Genomic DNA, 23,999 nt, shown 5'->3' on the forward strand with positions numbered 1-23,999 from the left:
AACTCGTTTAACAACAATGTCGAGAAAATGTCAATGCAAATATGGGCCACTTGCAGGAGGAATCGAACCACAAGACCACAGAGAGGGGCTGGACAGGCAGACCGACAGGGTGGTCCATAGCTAAACTGTATGTGGTGTCTTAACATGGGACAAGACTGACAAACATCCCCTGTCTCGTCCTAGCCACAGATGAATGAAACATTGTTCATCTTCTCTGAGTGGATAAAGAGCACAATCTCGCTACAGAGAAATACAGGAGCATTGTCCAACTCTAAATATGAAACAGAAATCATCTGGCTTTGTAAATCGTCCTCTAATTAAGCTTGCTTACTGGACAGCGGTTTAAGCCAAACTGTGTCTTCGTTGGAATAAAATTGCTTTGAATCACGACATTTCTGCTTCTTCTCGTCCCTCCCTTCCTCCCATCCCTTTTCTCCACAGAGCGACAGGCTTCTGATCAAAGGCGGGAGGATCGTGAATGATGATCAGTCCTTCCATGCCGACATCTACATGGAGGATGGGGTCATTAAGTAAGTCCTCCGCTGTCCTCTTTTCTGCTCTGCTTTCATTCACTCCCATTGGCTTCATCCCCCCACTCGCGCTCAGGATCATTATACATCTGCTGTCTTTCTTGTGGAAGCTTCTTATGAGAGTGCACATCACTGTTTCACTTCAGATGGGTCAGGTCCATTTCTGTAAATGTTGGATCCTTATTGTCATATTGACTTTTCCAAGTATCTAAACATATTTTTCATATCATGACCAGTAGTTGCATTGAACTAAAGCAACATTGACAACTCTTAATGATCTCAAATGTTCCCTATAAGATAAGATAAATAATGAATCTATTTTATTAGGATTAGTATTTGTAGAAGAAGGGAAGGTGACAGGCCAGAAAAAAACATTTGGATAGGGTGACACAGCTGACACTTGTCAGGTGGGTTGCAAATATTGCAGTGTAAATGAACCTACGCTAAACTCCACAAGTATAACAATCTAAGTAACTCCTCCAGAATGACTGTAACTGTAAGTTTAGTGAATACATGCCTGTGTACAAGCTGCTTGATCATGCACACAGTGTCCTGCAGGCTCGTCTGATTCAGAGAGCTTGTATCAGTTGGTCAAATTAAGGTAGGATAATAACAGCCAGTCTAGTCCCTAGTTTTATGTGCCAGTATGAGCATATCTTTGTCCCACTAACTAGTTTGGGCGAATTCCTTTCTCTGTGTCTCCCTGAATCGGTCTGTCCCCTTTCTCACTCTCTTTCTCCCCTTTTCCTGTTCTCACTTGATTTTTCAGTTATAGGCCCTTTGTCCCCTCTGTCCCTTAGTGAGGCAGCTCAGAGAGAGGCACCCATGGAAAGCCTGGTGTTGCATAATAAACACCCAGATGCCTGTTGGACCATTGGGCTGCTGGCAAACTCACAGAGACACTGGCTTCTGTCTGCCTCTCTGTCTGTCTGTCTGTCAGTCTGTCTGGCTTGTCTCCTCCATAAAGTCTGGACAACAGGATTTTGTTTAGAAGGGATGAAATGTTGATGTGTTGTGACAATGTGCTGCTTCAGGCGTGGCTGATGTTTCGGGGTCAGTCTGAAGTTAAGAATATTTTCATTTAAATGTATTAGTAAACATGTCTAATAACATCAGATTGTGACAACTTTTTAAATTTAGAAATCGTCAAATTTCTTCAAATCAGTGTTTAAGCATTATTGCTTGCTTTAATCAGTTGTTGTCATCCTAATTTACCTGAAAGTATATGAGCATAATTTGAATATCGTGACAACCCAGATGGATAGGGCAAACAGTGATAAAAGAAGAATAAAACACTATTTCCCTCTCTTGTAGATGCAACATCATATCATCATACAATAATTACAACATCCTCTTCCCTCGACAGGCAGATCGGCGACAACCTGATTGTGCCTGGTGGGGTGAAGACCATCGAGGCCAATGGGAAGATGGTGATCCCCGGTGGCATTGACATCCACACCCACTTCCAGATGCCATACCGTGGAACCACAACCGTGGATGACTTTGCTCAGGGATCAAAGGCTGCTCTTGCCGGGGGCACGACCATGATTGGTAAGGGCTGTAGGAAAGGTCGTCCTCACAATAAAGTTGAGTTTCAGACAGAGACTGAAGCTAAAAAAGAGGGGGGAAGGAGGGGAAGCAGGGCCGGGACCAAAACAAAGGAAAAGAAAAAGAGATGGGAAGCGGTTTTGGTCTCTCTTTGGGCAACTCTCCAAAACAGGACCAAACAAAAGACTGAGTGTAAGGGGGCAGGATTGGGGGCATAGAGTGAAACACTGCTCCCAGGGAAATACAGCACAAGTGTAAGAGAACATGATTCGCTCGTCTATGTACAGCATGTGTGTTTCAATGAAGCTGACAGACCAGACGCTATCACAGCTAACAGCTGCTAGGCACCACAGTCTCATTAATACCATTAACTTCTTTTGAGCTGGCCGTTACTCTGCTGCTTGTCTGCCAGTGTGGCACTGTGTTCAAACGGACACATCCACTAACAGACTTGGTACTGTAGTAAGCTCTATTCATGGCCCCCATTCATTGAAGGATTATATTCCAGTGGGAGATGAGTGAGAGAGAAAGTGAAAACATGCATTGTGTTTTGTTTCTGCCTGTGTATATCATATACTGTACTGTATGTCCCCACTAACACATGATGTTATGTTTGTGTGACGCTGAACAAAATAGTAGTTCAGATGGTCGGCAAAGTAAACAACATTGCTTTCTCTTGTGACTACCGTTTCCAGCTCTATCCTATTAACATGCAAAGACCAGATAAGCAGATTGGCTCTCCTTTAATGAGATAAAGATGCCAGTCAGCTGGCGAGCCAGCAGGCGGTCTTATTTTATTACAGCTGAGTAAGATGAAGTGGGATATTTTGTGCACAGTGATACTGTTTTGTGCAATGAGGATTTAGCGTTCATGAATAATTTCAGTGAAAACGGACACAAAAGATATTCAAAAAGGAAATAATCACCTTACATGCACGTGCAAAACAAATGTATGCTCTAATTTGTTAATAAACACCGTAAAAAATGCAAATTCCTACATCACAAATATAACTCATTGATGTATGTTGTTATATTTGTACTGTAAGTCTATGTGTTTGAGCATAATCCTTATTTGCTTATTAATTAATATAATTTCATGTAAAATATTGCTTTCGAATATGTGCCAGATAATGACGATTTAAGTACTGGGACACCAATATATATTATATATATACCTGTATATTTCAGTTGGTGTTTCAGTAGGGAGGTTTGCTTTTGTGGAATTATCTTAATTAATCTTATCTTATTTAAATCTCCACTTAATCTTACTGGCAATACACTATGCTGTAACACACAAACGTCCATCAGGAAAAACCCTTATGTGCCCAACTCCAATCTGAAAAATGTATTGTGGATGCATAACCAAAAATAAAGTTTGAATATATCCACAGTTGAAGAGCCCCCAAATTTATCAAGGACACTCACACCCAGACAAAGATGTAATGTGACATCTGACAAGGTCGGTCCCCACTGGCTGAGCTCTGCAACCCAGACATACAGCTGATTATGCAAGATAAACAATACAGAGAGACAGAAACAGAAACACCAGCAGACAAATCCTGACATCACCCTGTCTTCATCTCACCACGTGTGACCATCCACACCCCACTCGTTTCTTTGTATGTCTGTGTATTTCATCTCTCCTCTCTGCATCTGTCACCTTCTTCCTCTCCTAAAAATCATTTTCCATCTGCAAACTTCTCCTCCCCTCATCCCTTTCTCTTCTGCCATCCGTCTCCTCCAGTGGACCATGTGATCCCAGATCCCGGCTGCAGCCTGATGGAGGCCTATGACCAGTGGAGGCAGTGGGCCGATGAGAAGACCTGCTGCGACTACTCCCTCCATGTGGACATCACCCACTGGAACGACAGTGTAAAGCAGGAGGTGGATAGCCTCATCAAGGAGAAAGGTAGGCTCTGATTGTGTAACTCAACATCAACTTACCATTTTTATGTTAACCTTTGACATTTTAGGGGGTTTAATTATCATTTTTTACATGTTGTCTTCTGTATGTTGTGTTTCCCTTTACAGGTGTGAACTCGTTCCAGGTCTACATGGCTTACAAGGACTACTATCAGCTGAGCAACAGTGAGGTACAATGACTTCAGCTTAATTTACTTCAAATAATCTTATTTTTCTGTCTCACCGCACTGGCTGTAAAGAAATGGAAGGCAAAATCCACAGCTCTCCCTTTGTGGAAAACAACACAATCTAATGTGAGGCTTGTGCAGTCTGAGATCAAGGTACTATTAGTACACAATTCCCCTTTTAGTGTTCACGATCCGTCTTCTGCACCATCAGCAAGGAAACTATGTCAGTGGAGTCACAAGGTACCAAAAAAATTATGAAATTGAAAGATTTTAGATTTGGTATTTCAGACTACTGAATCTCTGATGTTAGCTTTAGCCACAACAAGGACTGTGGCATTTTCCTCCATTTCTGAGATCGACCAGAACCAGGCCAGTATGAGCAGGAGTAATGACGGTGGCCAAAACTTATTTCAATATACATATGGTTACGAGTATTTTTAAAGTAAAATCCATCAGAAAACTATCCTTTAACGTCTTCTGTGTCAGCACACATACAAAATGTGTTCATGTGCAGTTGTGCGAGTGTAGCAGCACTAGAAATCCAAAGCATGGGAAGGTATTAACTGGGTTTTACTCAGTTGATTTAAATATCACTATGTTATTGAAGCAATTTCATTAGATTTCCTTTTGTTTGCGTTCACTGAACTACACAAAATTTACAACTCAGTGTAAAGTTTAAGGGAAGCATAAATCGGTTTTTTTTCTCCTTTGAAACATCCTGTCCTTATGTAACTTGTAGCCTGTGATGCATAGTGTGAGTTCATAATGTAAGACTAGCTGCTGCAGTAAATCTAGAAAAAGTCAAGTCAGTGTGAGGCAAGACTCTTCGTGTTTCTCATGCAGCCATAGCTAATTTGGTCGCTCAGAGGAGCACATGAGGCAATTGAAATAGTCCAGCTTGAAAAACTGATGTCATGCAGCTTACTAAGGAACTGTGGTGCAGCAACATAACAGCAACTGCATCTCGTCCCACATGAGTTTTACCATTGCTGGAGACCACACACACACACACACACACACACACACACACACACACACACACACACACACACACACACACACACACACACACACACACACACACACACACACACACACACACACACACACACACACACAAACACACACACACACACACACACACAATAATTTCAGCATATTGTGGTACAGTAGACATCATGTAAATTGTGGCTTAAGGTTGACCCCCGGGATAAAAAGGGGTGTCTGATTCTTGTGTAAACAGCCAGGCAGGATTAGAAATATAATAAGAGTGCCACTGTAGTTTCTCACTGTTTCTTTGTCTTTCTCCTGCAGCTCTATGATGTCTTTACCTTCTTGGCAGAGAGGGGTGGCATTGCTGAGGTCCATGCTGAAAATGGCGAGATCATCGCTGAGGTAAATTTAAATAAACAGACGGATGCAACTCTGCATTTCTCCCCTGTCTCATGTTCTTTACTACCGTCTCTTTAATGACTTGTCTCGTGTCCAACTTTGTGATCTGTTATGGTTAAGTGTGATTTATGTCGGTTTAGTTCACTTAAGTTCACCATTCTGGTCGAGCCTTATCGTGGTGCATCTCCACTACCTACAGACTAAACACACTGTCACTGATGAGAGAGAGAGTGAGTTTCATGTAAGACACTAATGAGTAGGTGTAGTTTACACAAGGCTGTGCTGTGGACAATTGAAAGTGAATGAACCATAATAGTTGGTGGATTGAGAGGGTTGGTATTAGTGGGGGATTCAGAGCTCCAGACTATGCCTGGATTCTGTCACTGGGTGTGTATGTGTGTGTGTGGGATCTGATTCATTGCAAATCCCAGATCTCCTATCCAGCCGTTGGCTTTAAGATAAAAAATGTCTGAACCCCCAGATTCTGTCATGACCTGATTTTACTTTTGTGCTCCTGAAATAGAGAGGCCTTGTCTAGACCCGTGTGTGATAAATATTGTTATTGTTATTACACAGGATATGTTGTAACCTAGTGACAACCACTATGGATATGTGCTGCAGTTCCTCATATTAGATGCTCACTTAAGGAAAATTTTCCCTTCAACTCAAGCGGCAACCTCCTGGGCTGAAAAATGACACCAAAACAGAAGTGCAGTTGCTTAAATTTTGAGTCTTTGGTCTTTAAAGTTAATTTCGCCATTCATGACAGCTGTGCAGGGGGTTATTTTTATCAAACTCGACCATTTAAATTATATTACGGCTTAAAATGATGCATCATTAAGGACTTGGCCACTTTGTAGGCTCCTTGCCCATTTTTGAATTAGCTGGGGTTAGGCAGTGTCAGGCACAGGCGACAGCCAGAACCACCCACATTTGGGTTCAGTTCTTTAGAAACCTATGGATGACATGTTTATACCCTCTATGCTTTAAGATCAAAATGAAATCAAATACACATACAAATATTTTTTTTTCCAAAAAGTTTATATCTCATAAGTGAATTGGTCATAACTCTTATTTCAAAAAAAAAGTTTTCCAAAAAACACTTGTCTCTGAGTGTGTCCTAAAAGTAAACAGAAATGAACCCCATGGATTAGCTCTGGTAGCTACCTGCATAGACATCTACTAACAGGAAAACTGGCAGGCTATCGTAACCAAATGTTTTTTACTAATGCCTGCAATGAAGAAATTGCAGGCCAACATACTTCAGTGTCCTTAAAGGACCCTTACGCATCACCACCAGTTTCTTCAGTTGTGAATTGACTTTTCCTGTATCTCTACGACCACAGTAGTTAGCATGATGCAAGTAGGAATAAGAGACTAAAACCTACCATTTTTTTCCTCTAACACTGAAGAAGTCCTTTAGAGTGTAGGATGTAATCATAAAGCATCCATGCTGACACAACAGGCACTTTGCATTTACTGGATCACAAAAGAGCCCCAGAATTTTTTGGAGTTGGTCTTCATGTATACAAAGGCCCTCAACAGCCCATGGATTCCCACAGTCCTCTGTGTGTGGCCTGATCCAGATGATAAAACTGCTGCTCATATCCTTCACGCAGCAAAAACAGAATATCATTTTGGAGTGTGACCAAAACTTTACATCAGCCCGAGCGCTCAAACCACTGAACACTTAAAACTTCTCCCACATATATCTATGAGCTAAGCAGCCTATTTTTTTTGTCTGTTTGTTCAACAGGAGCAGGCCCGCATGCTGCAGATGGGTATCACTGGACCCGAGGGACACGTGCTGAGCAGGCCAGAGGAGGTAAAACACACACACACACACACACACACACACACACACACACACACACATAAAGCCAACTGAAATCTTAAATAGTCTAGTATATTTGTTGATATACATAGCCCTACTTTCATTAAGATCAAGATCAGATATCAGGTGTTTTATGTCTTTCAATGCCTTTTATGTTTTTCCAATCATCATACACACACTCACATTGTTCATGATGATGTTCTTGGACTGGTCTTCACGCACATTGTTCTTGTTACACACATGTGGTTTCAGACACATTTGAGGGCGTTGGGTGAACATTCTCCGGTTCCCCTAATTGTTGCCGCCAATGTTTCTTCAACAAACAGCAAACTGGAAGCCACTCTCTCATCTCAGACAGCAACTCGTCTGCCTTTAGCTTGACTGGGACTTTCCACTCTGTGGTGCAGCGTGGTGAAGTTGTCCCACAGTATCATACTGTCATACAGTCAAGTGGAGTCTTAAGACTCAAAAGGCCAATAACATAATTTTATAGAGCGGAGACCAAGTTCAGTATAGGGGTTTAGCACTGTCTGTTGTCCTGTCTGGTTTTAACTTGTCAGTTATTAGACACAGGTTGAGCTTGTGGACTAGAACACAATAAATATTTGTGACATCTGGGGGTATTTTGTGGTTGTCTACTGGCCACGTGTTTGACCATTTTGTATTGAAAGTTTTTCTTGCTGGCCGTCTGAACGGGCAAATATAGAAATGGCCATTTTATCAATTAATGAACACATTTATATTAATCATTTATTTAATAATCACAATAGGGTAACAAAATACAATAAGGTAAATGAGCATGTGTTGCTCTCGCCTGACGTTTATTTTAGCATTTGTTTGCTGATCTCCTGAAGTTACTCCACGTAACTGAATTAATCCCTAACAACTACACTTTGTTATGTTAAAAGTATAAGCTTCCATTTGTCATTCTGGTTAAAAATGAATTATTCAAATAATACGGCTCCAAAAATACATAGTTTGCTGTGGTGAACATATTTGAAGTTTAAATGAGTTAAATAGATCCTATTGGGAAAAACATTTCCAAGTCAACCACCATGTGCTGTCCCTTCTGCAGCTGGAGGCAGAGGCAGTGTTTCGTGCCATCACCATCGCCAGCCAAACCAACTGTCCTCTCTATGTGACCCGGGTCATGAGCAAGAGTGCTGCTGACATTATCTCACAGGCACGGAAAAAAGGTAAAGCATTGGTTTCTATCTTTCCGTCTTGTTTCTGAGAGGTTTGGAATGCACATACCAGCATCACTGCACCTATGCCCTTATAAGATGCTTTTACTGTCTGTCCTGAAGCTGCTGATGTACACAGACTTCGGCTTTGCTTGACATAATGAAAAAAGATGCTACTCTCAGAGGAATTTTCAGATTTGTCATTTAGCACTTTTCTGTGGTTTAGCTGTAACACAGACCGTTCCTCACACCAGTCCCAGGAAAGAGCAGAGGTGAACCGAGGGGCTGCCTGGCTGTGATGAATTGTGAAATATACAATTTTTGAGAATGGAACAGGAAAATGGGAGAGAGCAGAGAGGAAGAATGTGTGTTTGGATGTCTTCAACTAAAGCCCACATGAGGTTTTAACATGCTAACCCTCAGACGGACTAATTCTTTGAGTCATGTACACCTTTTAGGGGCCTTTATGGGTTTTACACCTTTGTTGAAACTATTCCCAAACTATTACATTTAAACTATGATGGACATCAAACTGTGATGTGTAAGAGCAAGGGATGATGCAGAAACACAAAAGCGGTGACAGGAATCCAACCCCAGGTTAGGGTGATGTTTGTTTTTTTTAGAGTTAAGGTCATCTCTTGCCAACACTCAGATGAATTACTAAAGCTTATTTAGATAGTGGTTTTGCATGTACATAATAAAACAAGGTAGACAAGACCTACTTAAACCAGGTAGACAAAGATAACTCTGAAGTAAAAACATTTGATACGCTTTACTTTTATTACTCTAAAAGATTTTTATGGTTGTTTCCTTCCCAGGACATGTTGTGTTTGGGGAGCCAATCGCTGCCAGCCTGGGGACTGATGGGACACATTACTGGAGCAAGAATTGGGCCAAGGCGGCTTCTTTTGTAACATCACCTCCTCTTAGCCCTGATCCCACCACTCCAGACTATCTGAACACCCTGCTGTCCAGGTACATACAAGTATTTCACACAATAATTATCTGATATTACAATAGTGTGCATACATAACATAACATACCATGCAGTGAAAAGATCTTTGACTGAAAAATAAGAAAACGGCATGTAGTAGTTAAAGGTTGAATATGGAGAATGAGCAGAACTCCGCCACCTAGTGTCTCAAGATCGTAGTCGCAACAACAAAAAATAATACCAGCAGTTGGGTAGCCATATCTGGAGACAGACCCGGCCCAGTAGCCTACAGAAGACCGGAGTCTGTTTGAGCCTGTTTGAACCAATCCTCATCGGCAAATCACATCATAAAAACAAGCATTGCAGAGGAGTTTGACAGTTGCTGTTACAGCTAAGTAAACATGAAAGTTAGCTTATCAAGGAGAAACGTGTGTTTTAATGCCGTTGAACTCCTTTATCTCAGTCCATCGAGTGATTGTTTCGCTGATATTGACTCTTGTTTTTGCCCGTCTCCGGTCACTTAGCCCCTGGGATAAAATAACGCCTCCTTCGCGTCACCCAGTGCAAGCCTACAGTAGCTGTGCCGAACAACAGACAACCCCGGGAACCTGCAAGGCCGGCCGCTATTGGCTGGTTCAATGTAAACAGAAAGTGACAGAAAGTCATTGTCAATTTAAAAAAATATATAAATTCAGACTAAATATATTCAGCATGAAAGCAACACTTTCATTCTGTACCCTCAAAACGCCCCGTGGGTGTATTCGTTTTTTTATTTATTAAGCTTTTGATAAAGATTCTACATATTCAACCTTTAAATAAATGCATTCAGGCCGACTTCATCTGGTAAGCGAGTTCGAGCATCGAATGTAAACAGGAAACATTAGGAACAGTTTGTGCTTAAAGAACAAACTTTGCCACGAGGCATATTTGAATAAGTCACAGTCCTTGGTATGTTTATTTCTTGCTAAAGTAAATAAACATATTTCCTTGTGATGCAGCACTGTACTTGTGTACACAGATTGTGGTATAATGTGCTGTGTTGGTATAATTCCATCATAACTCTGTATTTTTGTGTTTCTTTGTCTCACAGTGGAGACCTGAGTGTGACCGGCAGTGCCCACTGTACCTTCAGCGTGGCCCAAAAGGCCATTGGCAAGGATGACTTCACTCAGATCCCAGAAGGTGTTAACGGCGTGGAGGAGAGGATGACCCTCATCTGGGACAAAGCTGTGGTAAGCTGTGCTTTTTTTCTCTTTTTCCATTTTTAAACTTCAGAAGGTGAAAGACAAGAAGCAAATGAATAATAAGAGATGTACATGAAGATTTATTCTTGTTCTGCCTCCCTCCTTTTATCTGTTTTTCACTGTTGCTGTCACACAAGTGCTCTCCTCAGCTATTTTTATCTCTCTAACTCCCTCCTCTATCCAGCTTGAGTTCACTGTTTTGTTGTCTCTGTCTTACTTTATCATTTCCTTTTCTAACTCCGCATCTGTCCTTTCCTTCACCCTTGGTGACAGCACACTGCCCTCATTTTTCCTCTTCCTTCTCCTTTGTTATCACTGCATCAGTGATCTGCTAACAGACACACAGCATAGCTTTAGAACGCTGTGGATTGCTGTGGATGAGGTTTTTGGGTTTCTTTTAGGGTCAGGCCGGAAGTATTTCCTTAAGATAGTAACTTAAAATCCAGGCTTGCCTTTTGATGTGCTGGTTGACAAATTGTTGACAAATTAGCTATTTGCTATCGTTTTCCAGTCTTTATAGAAACTAAGCTAATCACCTCCTGATGGCATACATAACATGAAAATTATATGGATCTTCCCATCTAACTCTTGACAAGAAACTAAAGATGAAATATTCCTTGCATTTTTCTCATAATAACCATTTCATCAGTGGGATTAAAAAAAAACATCTAAACGTTATCCAACTAGAGCTACATATTTCCATATGTCATAATCAATTCATGTCTGGAAGCAAAATGCGTTTCACCCATACAAGGTGGAAGTGTTTTTCTTTTATCCAGTAACCAGTCACCGTTTTTTGACAAATGCTTACCGTTGTGTGTTTGCTGTTTTCTCTCCCAGACCACAGGTAAGATGGACGAGAACATGTTTGTGGCAGTCACCAGCACCAACGCAGCTAAGATCCTGAACCTGTACCCTCGTAAGGGTCGGATCGCCGTGGGCTCTGATGCTGATCTGGTCATCTGGGACACAGATTCCGTCCGCACCATCACTGCCAAGACACACAACTCGGTACGTACAGTGTGCATCAATTAAAGGTCGCACTATGTATTTGTTTCAGTCAATTCAACATTTTCCTCTCACTCTGATGTTCAGTAGAGCTGGAAAAAAACTTGAACAAAAATCTCAGCGTTTAAATTAGTGAAACATTGTTGTTTCACAGCCTCTCAGTCAGTCTTACTTGGCTAGAGTGGATGAATGCAGATGGGAGTACACCAACGCAGAGGGGACTTTTTCTTGAGTAATGTCAACGCTGTTATTGTTACAGTAACCCTGGTGGCATCCATCCATATGTTCTGTATATCCATATGCAGACGTGCAACAACTGACTATATATATATATGAAAGACAGGATGAATTGAATCATTATGAGACAGATTTGGGAGAAAAATGGGAGAAACTCAAAAAAATGCTGTGAAAAAGGTTTTTGAATTTTAGTAAAGGAATATGAGATAAGAGATAACATCTGTCTACATCTGTGTATGTGTGTGCCAGAGAGAGAGAGGGAGAGAGAGAAAGAGACATTTTTGAACAGCTTCCAGAGAGCTCTCAGTTCCTCCGAACGGAAATGAAGTCTCAGAGGATGTTCACTACTTATATGACTCGTGCTGTACTCACTACATGACCAGCTTGCAATGTAAAGTTGAGCCTCACTAAATCCATAAACCCTCAGCAATGACTGAAGTAATGATTAGAAAATACACATGTTTACTCAGATATGACAAACATTAAGTCAGATAATTGTCCAAAACTCCCCAGTGGCACTTAATCAACAGAGAATCTATACGCTTTATAATCAAGAGGTATTTCCATCCTCTACATATCACATTTGCTTGAACAGATCGTCCAAAATATTTTTCTTGATTGGACAACCATAGTGGGTTTTAAGAATCCCATTCACTGCACAGGAGTCTGGAACGTTAAAAACAAATTTTTCAAATATCTTCACAAACCTCAGAAATTTGGAACATCCATACACATTGACTGACTATTGCTCTCATGCGTAGAAAGCAGCTCTGGCCATTACACATTGGATGTCATAGGAAAAATCTCATGCAATCTGAGTCTGAGTCTGACTCTTGAGTATCATCTTTCATATAGAGTTGTGTCAAAGTTTGAAATTCTGTTATCGTGACAACCTTACAAGTGAAACTACATTAAAAACATATGAAATGTCATTGCAGATATTTTTTGTAGTCACTCTTAGGGTTTAAGACAAGGGCCTTACAATGACACAAACACATTCTCTCCACACACTCACACACGTTTTACTCATTTACATAATGAGGTTTTTACCATTACACAGACATAAGCTGTCGCTCGGCAGCAGAGGAAGTGCACGCACAGGAAAAGACAAATCCCGCTTATACAGAAATACACGAGTGAGGAAAGAATGCTTAACAATATGTGTGGGTTTGTTTTAGAATGATAACATGGAGTTTGTGGGGTTTTTTTTTTTTGCCTTGCTTAACGGCCTATGGAAACTGTTTAGTGGGAGAGAAAGTGCTCTCCAGATGGGGGAGTGAAAAGAGACAGAGTGAACTGGACCCATAACACGCCTTCTCCAAATGTGGAGTACGTCCACTGAGGGTCCGCGGGTTCTTACATAATGATGTCACTCTTTTAATATCCTGTTGGTCGTCCTTCTAGATAAAACAGAAGAGAGCAAAAGAACAGAGGACAGCAGCTCCCAGATGCAAAAAATCTACCTTAATGGATAGTCTGACACGAGGCCAAACAGGAGTGACTTTGTTTACCAGCATACTGTTTTAGGGAAGGCCTTCAGCTGTAGAGTAAATAAGACTTTGCTGTGTCTTAGTTTATCAGTTAGCCCACATCTGATCTTGATGGTTGTTGTAGTAAATAATACATAGATGCACATTAGGATATTCTGATAGAACAGCCAGCAACACACATGCACACACACACACGCACACACAAACACACTTGGCTCAGTCATGACATCATATTTGGCATGCAGTAAGTCTTAGTTATGTCCTGTTCTGGCCTGAATTTGGACGGCAGCAGAAAACAGGGCTGTGTGCAGAGGAAATAAGCAACAATGGAATGAGGGGAGTGGACCATCACAGATCACAAACATGTTGAGAAAAGAAAGTTGGCACAAGGGAAACTGGACGAGGATGAATAGTGCACAGGGTTGTAAAAATCTTGGGATCACATAAATCAAGCAAGAATGGGCGAGGGAGGGAAAAAAAAAGGAGGAAAACAGACATAAAGAGGGATAAATGAATGAAGGAGACAGACAACTGGAAAGAGAGAAAGTGAGAGGACGAGGTAGCGAGTGAGAGAAAGTTAAAGAGAGTAAAGACATTAAAAACACCAGCTGGATGATGGCAGCTGTTTGTACATGCCAAACAGACATGGAAGGAAAAAGGTGATGAATGACAAAGAATGGGAGAGAGCAAGTGTGGGATTAAGAGAGAGTAGTTGAGAAAGATAGTTTATGCTTCCACTTCCTGTCTCTTCATTCATCCTCTCACATCTCCCCCTGTCCCTCATCTCCTCCCTCTCTTCATCAGTGCAGTCATTGTTTTCCTTTAAATTAAATCAGAGTGATAAAATGCCATTTGATATAATTCTCAAAAGCAAAATGATCCTAAAGCCCCATGACACATTTATTGAGAACTTCATCCTGTTAATTCTCTCTATCAGTGGAGTTATTTGCTTCAGTGTTGCTTTAATAAACTTAGAGCTGTGTTCCTCACCCTGTTGATTTCAAACCGCGTGTCAATCTTAAAATTTAAAGAGGCCTTATTATGCTAGTTTTCAGGGTCATATTTGTCATTTTCAGCTCACATGCTCTGATCTTTTTTTTCTTTTTTTAAAGATTCTTCTTCTTTTTCAAGCCTTTATTATATAGGGTGGACAGGAAAAGGTGGGAGAGAGGGGAGGGGCATGCAGCAAAGGGCCACGGGTTGGAGTCAAACCCACAGCCGCTGCCTCGAGGACCTTCAGCCTCTTTACACAGGGCGACTGCTCTAACCACTGCGCCACCGGCCGCCCCCTATGCTCCGATCTTTAAAACCCACCTTATATTTCTCATGTTGCCGATTTTTGCAGTGCCTCTATGTGTCTGAGATTTTGAAGTGACCATGTAACAAAAAGTTTCTCAACCCTTGTTGGGATATTTACAGTCATTGTGAGGACATTTTTAAGGCAAAAATCCACATAGCAATATCCTTAAAAATAAAGTTAATCCACTAGGTCTCCAGCTCCTTTGATGATGGGAGTAGATGATGGCTATTGGCCGACAACAGAGAGCAGGTAGCTCCTAATGGCTCACCGCTAGGCTCTGTGCAGTTCTGCACCGGTCTGTTTGAGTGCTTGCCTCAATAGCAGGAGGGGACAGCTGGGCACTGTGTTACGGAATGACCATAGACTGTATAAAAAGGGAATGACACAATATAATCAGGGGAGTAAATCCGAAAATGCTATTGAAGCATTTCAGGCAGTTAAATAGCAGGGCTGTCTGAAGGAGACACAACCGCGGAGAAACTCGTTTTTTGTGGAATATTGTTTTTCCGACAAAGAACACCTTTTGCATGCACAAACAAACTATATAACATACAAATGTAAAAAAAACAACAAAAGCATAATATTTTAACTCTATGAATCATGAGATACATTTGAATTTAAAAAGTCAGGCTTGTTTCGACAGGATGCTCAATTGACAATAAAACAATCTGCATTTAAATGGATAATGAAAATAATCATTAGTTGCAGTCCCACTCCGTATATTTTTGCATCATTTTCCTAAATGATAGTGGGTGCTGCTGCTGCTGTGTGCTTAATATATCTATTGACCCCCCGATTGTTTCTGTTCTATTTCATAGCTTTTGTTTCAAGTATTTCATCTTTTTTTTATATTTGTGCTTTAGGCTACCGAGTACAACGTCTTCGAGGGCATGGAGTTGCGTGGAGCTCCACTAGTGGTGATTTGCCAGGGGAAGATTGTTCTGGAAGATGGGAACCTGCATGTCACCTCTGGCGTGGGTCGCTTCATTCCCTGCACTCCCTTCCCTGACTTTGCCTACAAGCGTGTTAAAGCCAGGAAGCAGGTAAATACAGGTTCTATCTCTGTCCGGCCGACTATTTACACTTCACAGAGCAATCATTTTGTTGAGGCAGTTGTCACATCTTTAAAAAGTATATAACGGTATTTTGAAAGACAAACTCTGATACTGTAGATTGTCCAATAAATACAATTTGCTTTATATGGTCACCCTTACTAAACAACACACACAAGGCCGTGAGAGAGGATCGGGGAAAAAATAAGGGAAGGTGGAAGTTCCAGTGGTGGAGAGAAAAGAGGGCGGCAAAGATGGAGGCACCGAAGTGGGTTGTAGTAGGTCTGACATCAGCCTCCAAGGTTCAGCCACAGGGCGCTGGCTGAGCTTTTACACTCTAGTGCAAAATGTCCATGCAGTGAGGGTGGTCGAGGCTTTGTCATCATGCTTTTAAAAAGGATACAGTGTGGATTTGGATAAGTTTCCAGAGACCTACCACATACGGTAAAAGGGTCACCAAAGTCTACGGTTAAAATAAGTCCCAAATGTACAATTTACTACAGTCTCACAGAACTGATCTGATTATAAAAGCTATTTAGGAAAGTTGAAAATCTATAACAGGAAAAGCCACAGAGTAGCCAAAGGGTTTGGAAAGACATTCCTGTAACAGAAGGAAGAGAATTAATGAGCATGATGTGTACCCTAACAATATGAGTGCACCTATTCATCACAGTCATTGCCTCTATAAAAGACTTTTTCAAGTACATACTACTGGCGTCCGACAAACATACTCATTGTCCAGTAGCTGTACCTTACCAGAAAAAAGGGACACACAGGGACGTTTCTGTCTCCTTCAAAGTATTACGAGTTAACTTCATTTAACCCTTTTGATATATACCACACTAAACTCAAAGCAGAGTCTGCAGTCTGCTGCCTTCTCAACTTATGGGCCAACAATCTCATTGTTCAACAATTTCCTAATTTGCAGCTGGCTGGTGATGAGAACATGGTGCTGTAGAAACAGTGTGCTGTTTATCTTGGTATCGGTCACTGTTATGCTTTCCTTATTCACAGATGTCTCTTTTTAACTCTTGACAAAGCTTCCAAGAATCCTCTGAGTCACGCCACTGAAAGACAGACTGACATCACAAAGTTTCAACTTTCTTCGGAAATACTGTATATTGTGTATATTTCTGCTCCAGTCTATGAAAGGGTTTGCTTACTTGTGTTTCTGTGTGTCCGAGTGGATGCATAAATATGGAACTGGTTCTCGGCAGGAAAACGACTCTCTGAAAAATGCATTTATAATTCAGACACAATAGTTACACAAACCACCATATAATGCAAAACAGGCGTGGACATTCAATTTTGTTTTGGTAAACAACATAATGTCTCTTTGTTTTCTTACCCGTCCCTGCTTCCTTATTTCTCTCCTCACTGCCTCCATCTCTGCTTTTATTGTTTGTCCTGCAGCTGGCGGTCCTGCGGGCAGTACCCAGGGGAATGTACGACGGCCCGGTGTCTGAATTCTCCATGTCCCGTGGAGGAACCCCCTCCGCCTCGGCACGTACCTCTCCCACCAAACAGCCTGTCAGAAACCTGCATCAGTCTGGATTTAGTCTAGCAGGTAACCCTGCACCATGCGGTGAGCCCAGCTTCCTAATTCAAACCCCACCCTTCAATCACACAGTGCCTCCTTTCATCTCTCGATGGTCTGTATTGATTTATACTGTATGTAGAAATATCAAAGGAGCATGCATGTGCATCAGTCGATCCACCATCATGTCCCACTCTTATCTCAACTGAGCTACTTCTTCATGCTGTGAAGGACAGACATGTGACTTTTAGCATGCTGTTGCGCTGAATGATGCATTCACATACCTTGTTGATGGGCCTCAAGCCTGTAGAGCAACCTAAAAAGCTCTCATTATCCTGTTTCATAATTTATGATGTGCAAAGTATGGCATGCATTGGTCAGCAGTTTATCACACTCCTTTGCGAACAGCTTATACTGTGTTTATAGGGCAAATTGTTAATGCATGTCATTCACTTCCCTGCTCTGTTTTTTTTAATGAGCCACAGTGCAGACAGCTCTGTTACATTTATGTACACCATTACTTAGCAGTTTTGCTTAAGTGTGGTTTGACATAAAGTCAACATCATCTCAAACCATACTCATCAATGAACTTTATTTTACATTTTATTTTAGATGAGTTAGCATTCAAGGCAGGAACTCAGAACTTTTGTGTATCTCTAAATTATGCACATTGTACTAAGCAAAATATGGCTTCTATTATCCTGCATTCACATGAAAACATGTATTTTTCACAAAGCAACATCTTATGCGTTTGTTCCTCGTTATTTTGTTCACACAGAGATTCCACAATACCGGCGTACTGAAGGTCTGCCTTTATGTCTGCTTTGCTTTTTCACACTGAACCAGGCAAACGAGGTGTTTTGCTTCCCCAGAGTGTGGTTATACATACTGTATCATGTCAGCGTTTAACAACTTGAACCTGACCTGACACTCCGTGTGTATTTGTGTGCGCGTCTGTCAACTATTGCAATGTTGATGCAATGTTCTATCACTAATGAACATTAGTGATCACTAATGTTCTTAATAATTTTAACTACTCTGAACGCTGCTTTGCCACTTTTTAACCCTATTGTGGGTCGACTCGTGCATCACTACCGTATGTAATCCCGTAGACACAGGTGTCTCTGATCAAGACTCTGTGACTTTCTCCACTGCCGGCCTAAAGGCGTAAAACTCTGTCTCTGTCATTCCGTCTTCGTACTTTTCATACAGGCGGCGGGGCGGATTAAAGGCCTAACAGTACTTCCTTTAACAGGCTGTGTGAGAGGGGCTATTCTCTTTAATGACTCCTCTCTAAAAAATGTACCCTTTCTCCTACTCTCTTACAGTATCTCACGCTCCTCAAGTATAATCATTTTTATTGCTCTTTAGGACACAGTTACCTCCAAGTACATCCCTTTTGTAATGTCTAGCTACATTCATAAATTAAGTGTTTTCCACTGTTACACTTACTATAAGTCACGCTCAATACAAATTTTGGCTCAAGGCCTAAACTGTACAGCGTACAATATTTCAGTCCTGGCATGTGGACATGGTCTATTAAGAAAGCCTATCTAATGTTAGAGATCATAACACTATCTATTCACATGAAACATCTGTTCCATTATGCAGAGCTGCTGAGTGACAGTCTGATTTTGTCCATATGTAGGGTCAGCATTGGATTAGCTTTGATTCAGAAAACAAATGTGCAAAATTCATGTTGTCAGGTTACCAAACAATGAATCTTTGGACACATGGTAAAAAGGCAATCCAGATAGTCAGTGTTTCCAGTGTTTCATGATCCAACAGGGTAACCTTAGCTATCACTTAGTTCTGTACACTGACAGGCTAAATGTGTCCGTGTAAATCAAAGAGAGCAACCCTGTTTTGCCCGGACAGAACACTGCTCTATTCACTGTGTTATTGGCTGTATTTGTGAATTCATAGTATTTTTAATGGTGCCTAACTCATTTCGAAAGTCCACAGAATAGTTTTTAGCCGTTGGCTGTATTGAGCAACCTGTCTTAACAAGTGTAGCCCATGTGTGATACCTCATCGATGAAAAAGGATGGTGACCTCCGCTGGAAAGAATTTCCACATTTGAGTACATGAATTTAGAGGGGAGTAAGGCTGCTCCTGTTTCCCAGGCTTTGTAATGGTTATGCGTGTTTTCTTGTATGTGTGCAAGGCATACAGTATGTGCGAGTGAATCTATTTTAGTTTTTCCAGAGCCACCACCTGCAAAGTTGATTTACTTGTCTGGAATGAGATTGGAAGGATGTTTGCTTGGATACAGTGTTTCATAGTGTGACATCATTCTTCTTTCCATTTATATACTTGCTGGTAATTTGTTGCAGCAGACGCCCTGGCTCATCTTTTGGAAACGCCGTGCTTTATGTCAAACTGTAGCTTCTTTTGTTAATGTTTCAACAGCACTGAAATTAAATTCCCCTGTCATACCCCTGTCAAACCGTATTTCATGGACAGTAATAATGCATCTTGTAAAACCTCTTGTGCCTGGATAGTAATAATGTGAGTGTATGTCAAGAGCTATCTGTGTGCTATGATGGCATAAAAGCTATTGTGTTTAGAGTAAGTCTTAAAAGGATTGACAAAATAGGGAAAATTCTGATTTTAAGAGAAGGGAAAACTTAAAGTAAAGGGAATGCTAACCCGCATTAACACTTGAGGGCTCACACATGGCTTGTTCTATAATGGACCATTAACTTATTAGCAGATATCAATTTATTTATTTTTTTTAGCTGTTTGTTTATGTGTCAGTAGCATTAAGGAAAAACCCTACCAGCACAAAATGTAGCAATGGGGCAGTTACACAAATTATTTTTCCCACTTGTTATCATTGAGAGATAGAGCATTTGTGCTGCATTCATTAAGTGTTGGAATAATCAGAAAAATGAGTTCCTGGATTGAATTTTAAATCATACTGTTACATTTGAGGCCATTTTTTTTTCAGATTTTCTTTGTGTTCATTTCTCTTCAGACCAGCATGAGTACAAACCACAGTCATTTGAATGTCTCTCTTTAATTCTCTCTTCGTACTGCTTTTAATTTGGTCTTCTTTTTTCTCCCCACTGCCGCACAAGCTCTTATCTCTATTACCATGTACACTTAGTCACTTTCTCTCCTTTTCTCTCTATCCAGGTCCCCCCACCCCAGATGACATCCCCATCAGGCCTGCTGGCCGGCGTATTGTAGTGCCCCCTGGTGGTCGTTCCAACATCACATCCCTCAGTTAAACGGAGGGAAGACAGGGGGATGCATCCAGAAACATGACAGCAGCCAGAGTGCAGGATTGAGGGTGGGAGGGAGGGAAAAAGGGGAAGGTGGGAAAAAGGGGAGGGAGGGAAAAAGGGGAGGGAAGGAGGAGCAGATGCAGAGGACCATGATTAGTTAAAATTTACGAGCGCAAAACACTGAATCCTCATGCCTTACCTGTCACAACGTTACCTTGCTCGGATGAGAACAGTATCCCTTTTCCTTGGGACTTTGCATTGTAAAAGTGTTTTGGGATTGCTACTAAAAGATCAAGTTACCAACAAAGCACAATACACATGACCAGTCTTTAGCCTCACTTCTTCTCAGTATAGAATACACCAACAATACAGTAAAAAAAAACAACACGTTGTGCTTTGGTAATGGGAAAATACACCAGTAAAACTGCAAACCATCACCTTCAACCAAGAAAGAAAACAAACTGTGTTCTTAAAGGAAACTGGATGCTGCTTTTCTCAGAATGATGCTATGGTTCTTTCATCCTGTTTGGCTTTCAATGTCACCCCCTTTTCAGTAGTGTGCTTTCTCCATAGTCAGCAAGACATTACAATAGATCCCACATTAGCCATGTATTATCATGCAGTACCATTGATTAGCTCTAGGTGGCATTGTATATACGTTAGATGTAATGTAGCTTTGTGAATTATGTTGTTGCAGCCTGTGTGCGTTTACTGGACCAAGTAAAAGGTGTTTATCCAATCTCAGAGCAGGAGTGCTGTTGGACATGGAGCTGCATAGGCCACAATAACATGGGTGACGTGATCCATGATCCTTTTGCCACCCCCCTTCCTTTAAAGTGCTCCATGAATACCATCCCCATGAAGTACTGATTGAATAGTTATTTATGTTAAAAAGTAAAGATACATCTGCAGAAAAAGAACATTTTAGGAAGGGTTTCGCAATTATTTTTCCCCAAAAGGTTTATGTTAGTTTTTATTTCCTGCACTCCATCATGGCTGTTTTAAAAAGAAAAATAACATTGCAAGAAACCGTCCTTTGCATTTGCTTCTAGCTTATTGGCTGCTCCTGTCACCCTGACATCATCTTGAGAAGGAGAATGTAGGAGAAAATGAAAAAAAAACGAAATGAAATGTTCACAAGAAGTAAAAAATACTCACAACTGTTCCGTGTAGCTCAACCGTAACTTGTAAGAGCTTTGCAATTGAGTGCAACAAAGAAAACCAGATGCAATTAAATGAATACGTAACAAACACCTGCTCTCAGATAACAGCTCTTCACCTCTTGCTTTACTTTTTTCATTCCTGACAAACTGGGCTCTCGTTTTAGGACAAGAGAAAGATCATCATTACCTTGTCATCCAGCATAGCCCTCTAATATAATCCTGACCCATACTAATTCAACATCAGCCTGACTATAACTGTGGTCCCAAGTTAGTTTACCTGGAACACTCTGGATCTGATTGTGTTGGGGGGCCTTAGAGCTCTTTTTTTTACGTCTCTGCTGTTTTCTGATAAGGCAGAGGATTGCGGTGCAGCAAGGGAAGCTTTTATTTTGTCGCTGTCCCACTGTGGGGGAGGGAGGGAAGGAGATGGCATTTTTATTTGGCAGTGGTGGGGCAGACTCTGAGGCAGGCACACGTGGTGATTTGTTGTATTTATGTTAGTTTGACAACCTTTGTTGTTGTTTTTATGTTGTTTCTTTTTTTTTTTACTGTTGTATCAAAACCCAGAGATGGCAGGTCAAAAATAAAGGTGTGTTGTGGAGGTATGATTTGTTTCCTGAATAAACATGAGTTGCAACTGACTGACTGAGATCTCTTATGTTCAGTTTAACAACAAGAAGTATGCACTAAAGGTTTATAATGACAGTCTTTATTGATTATTAGAAAGAGACCCAAACTTACAGGGTTCACCCTCATTTGATCTAGTGTGAAAGTAGGCTACATTTTTTTGTGAATATCAAAAGGGGCCTGCACCATCAATTAACTTTGGACTGTAAATTTAAATAAGCATTAGCATTGCATTTGCCCTTAAGATTAAAACGATGAAATAAAAGCCCTGCATCAGGTTGATTTTGGAAGTTTTTTTTTTCTTACTGCAGATATCATTTTTAGAAGCAGCCCTGGGAATTAAAGTACATACACCATCCCCCAGACACATTAACTTTACATGTTTACACAAGTTTCTCCTTTAATTTGTATAAAACATCATTACTCATTTCTCAGTAAAACAGTATTGATTAAAACCCCAGGGCACTGTATACCTGTACCAGCACTTCTCAGGTTGTTTTTATATACACCTAAAGTTTACACTTTATGAGCACTATATTTCTCTTTTATAGTGTATGAACTGCCCATTTAATCATGGCTGTGACTGTGTGAACAATTCCGACAGAGCTGAGAGGTCTGAAGTTGAATGAACAACATACAGTACGTTGTATAAGCAGCATCAGATTATGTTTGATTGATACCGGTTTGAACATCTCTGGGGCAAAGAGTCTAATTCAGGGGTCTTTGAGGTTTTGTAGGCAAAAAAACTTTGAGCGGGGACCCCATACTTCGTACTGTAGCCTATACACATACCTTTATGATGCATACATTAGTTACTAAGGTATTAAAATATGAATTATTGATATATCTAAACATGTATTTTATGTTGAACATAGGCTTACAAGTGGAAGGCACAGTGAATACTTAATACTTACCTAAAGGCCGATAAGCCTTTCATCAGTGTTGTGTTAAATCAAATATGTTTCTTAATTTCACAAATAGGCCAATTTATCTTTGCTAATAATATCATAATAATAATATTTTGGATTCTTGTAAATGTATTTTGTTATGTCTACCAGGGGGAAAATGCGACCAAACCATATTTTGGCGCTCCCCTGGAGCAACTCTGATGATCCCCCGGGCTCCCCTGTTGAATATCTCTCCTCTATACTAGTCCATAGGTGACTTGGCTGGGAACCGGAGGGTCGCTGGTTCGAGTCCCCGTGTGAACCCTGAATGGAGCGTGGACTGGTGGCTGGAGAGGTGCCAGTTTCATCTGCTAGGCACTGCCGAGGTGCTGTTGAGCAAGGCCCCCTCGCTCTAACATCTCTCCATTAGCTGCATGTACATAGGTCCTGTCTGAGCATGTGTGTGTATTTCGGGTCTTCTTCTTCTGTCTGGTTTTCTCCTATTGATGTAATTCATGTTACGGCCACAAGGGGAGGCACAGATTAGCATTAGCCCATACTGCTCTAGTCGAAGAACACCTGCACCAAAGAGGTTCAGTTAGGTTTTGTTCACCGGCGAAAATGATAGTTTCACCCACTCGCCTGTGGTTTTACATTTTGTTCAACGAGCAACCTAAATTAACTCCACAGAATTGCGACACAGGCGTGG

The 23,999-nt window shown here is 41.0% G+C and overlaps 1 protein-coding gene across 2 annotated transcripts in view; it reads left to right on the forward strand.

Moving 5' to 3' along the window:
• The window catches only part of dpysl3 (dihydropyrimidinase like 3), a 32,078-nt gene extending 11,413 nt beyond the window's left edge, over nt 1-20,665 (forward strand). The window contains exons 2-14 of one of the 2 annotated variants that reach the window (XM_083926626.1): nt 442-530; nt 1,897-2,081; nt 3,823-3,987; nt 4,110-4,171; nt 5,483-5,563; nt 7,317-7,385; nt 8,470-8,590; nt 9,397-9,553; nt 10,603-10,744; nt 11,597-11,767; nt 15,655-15,834; nt 17,257-17,428; nt 20,522-20,665. In XM_083926626.1, coding sequence (XP_083782752.1) covers nt 442-530; nt 1,897-2,081; nt 3,823-3,987; nt 4,110-4,171; nt 5,483-5,563; nt 7,317-7,385; nt 8,470-8,590; nt 9,397-9,553; nt 10,603-10,744; nt 11,597-11,767; nt 15,655-15,834; nt 17,257-17,428; nt 20,522-20,616 — 1,689 coding nt within the window. In that variant the 3' untranslated portion in view covers nt 20,617-20,665. The remainder of the gene's footprint in view (nt 1-441; nt 531-1,896; nt 2,082-3,822; nt 3,988-4,109; nt 4,172-5,482; nt 5,564-7,316; nt 7,386-8,469; nt 8,591-9,396; nt 9,554-10,602; nt 10,745-11,596; nt 11,768-15,654; nt 15,835-17,256; nt 17,429-20,521) is intronic. The other variant, XM_083926627.1, reaches the window with a different exon arrangement.
• Nucleotides 20,666-23,999: the final 3,334 nt, after the last annotated feature.

This window comes from Echiichthys vipera (assembly GCF_963691815.1).
Source record: "Echiichthys vipera genome assembly, chromosome: 14".
NCBI lineage: Eukaryota > Metazoa > Chordata > Actinopteri > Perciformes > Trachinidae > Echiichthys > Echiichthys vipera.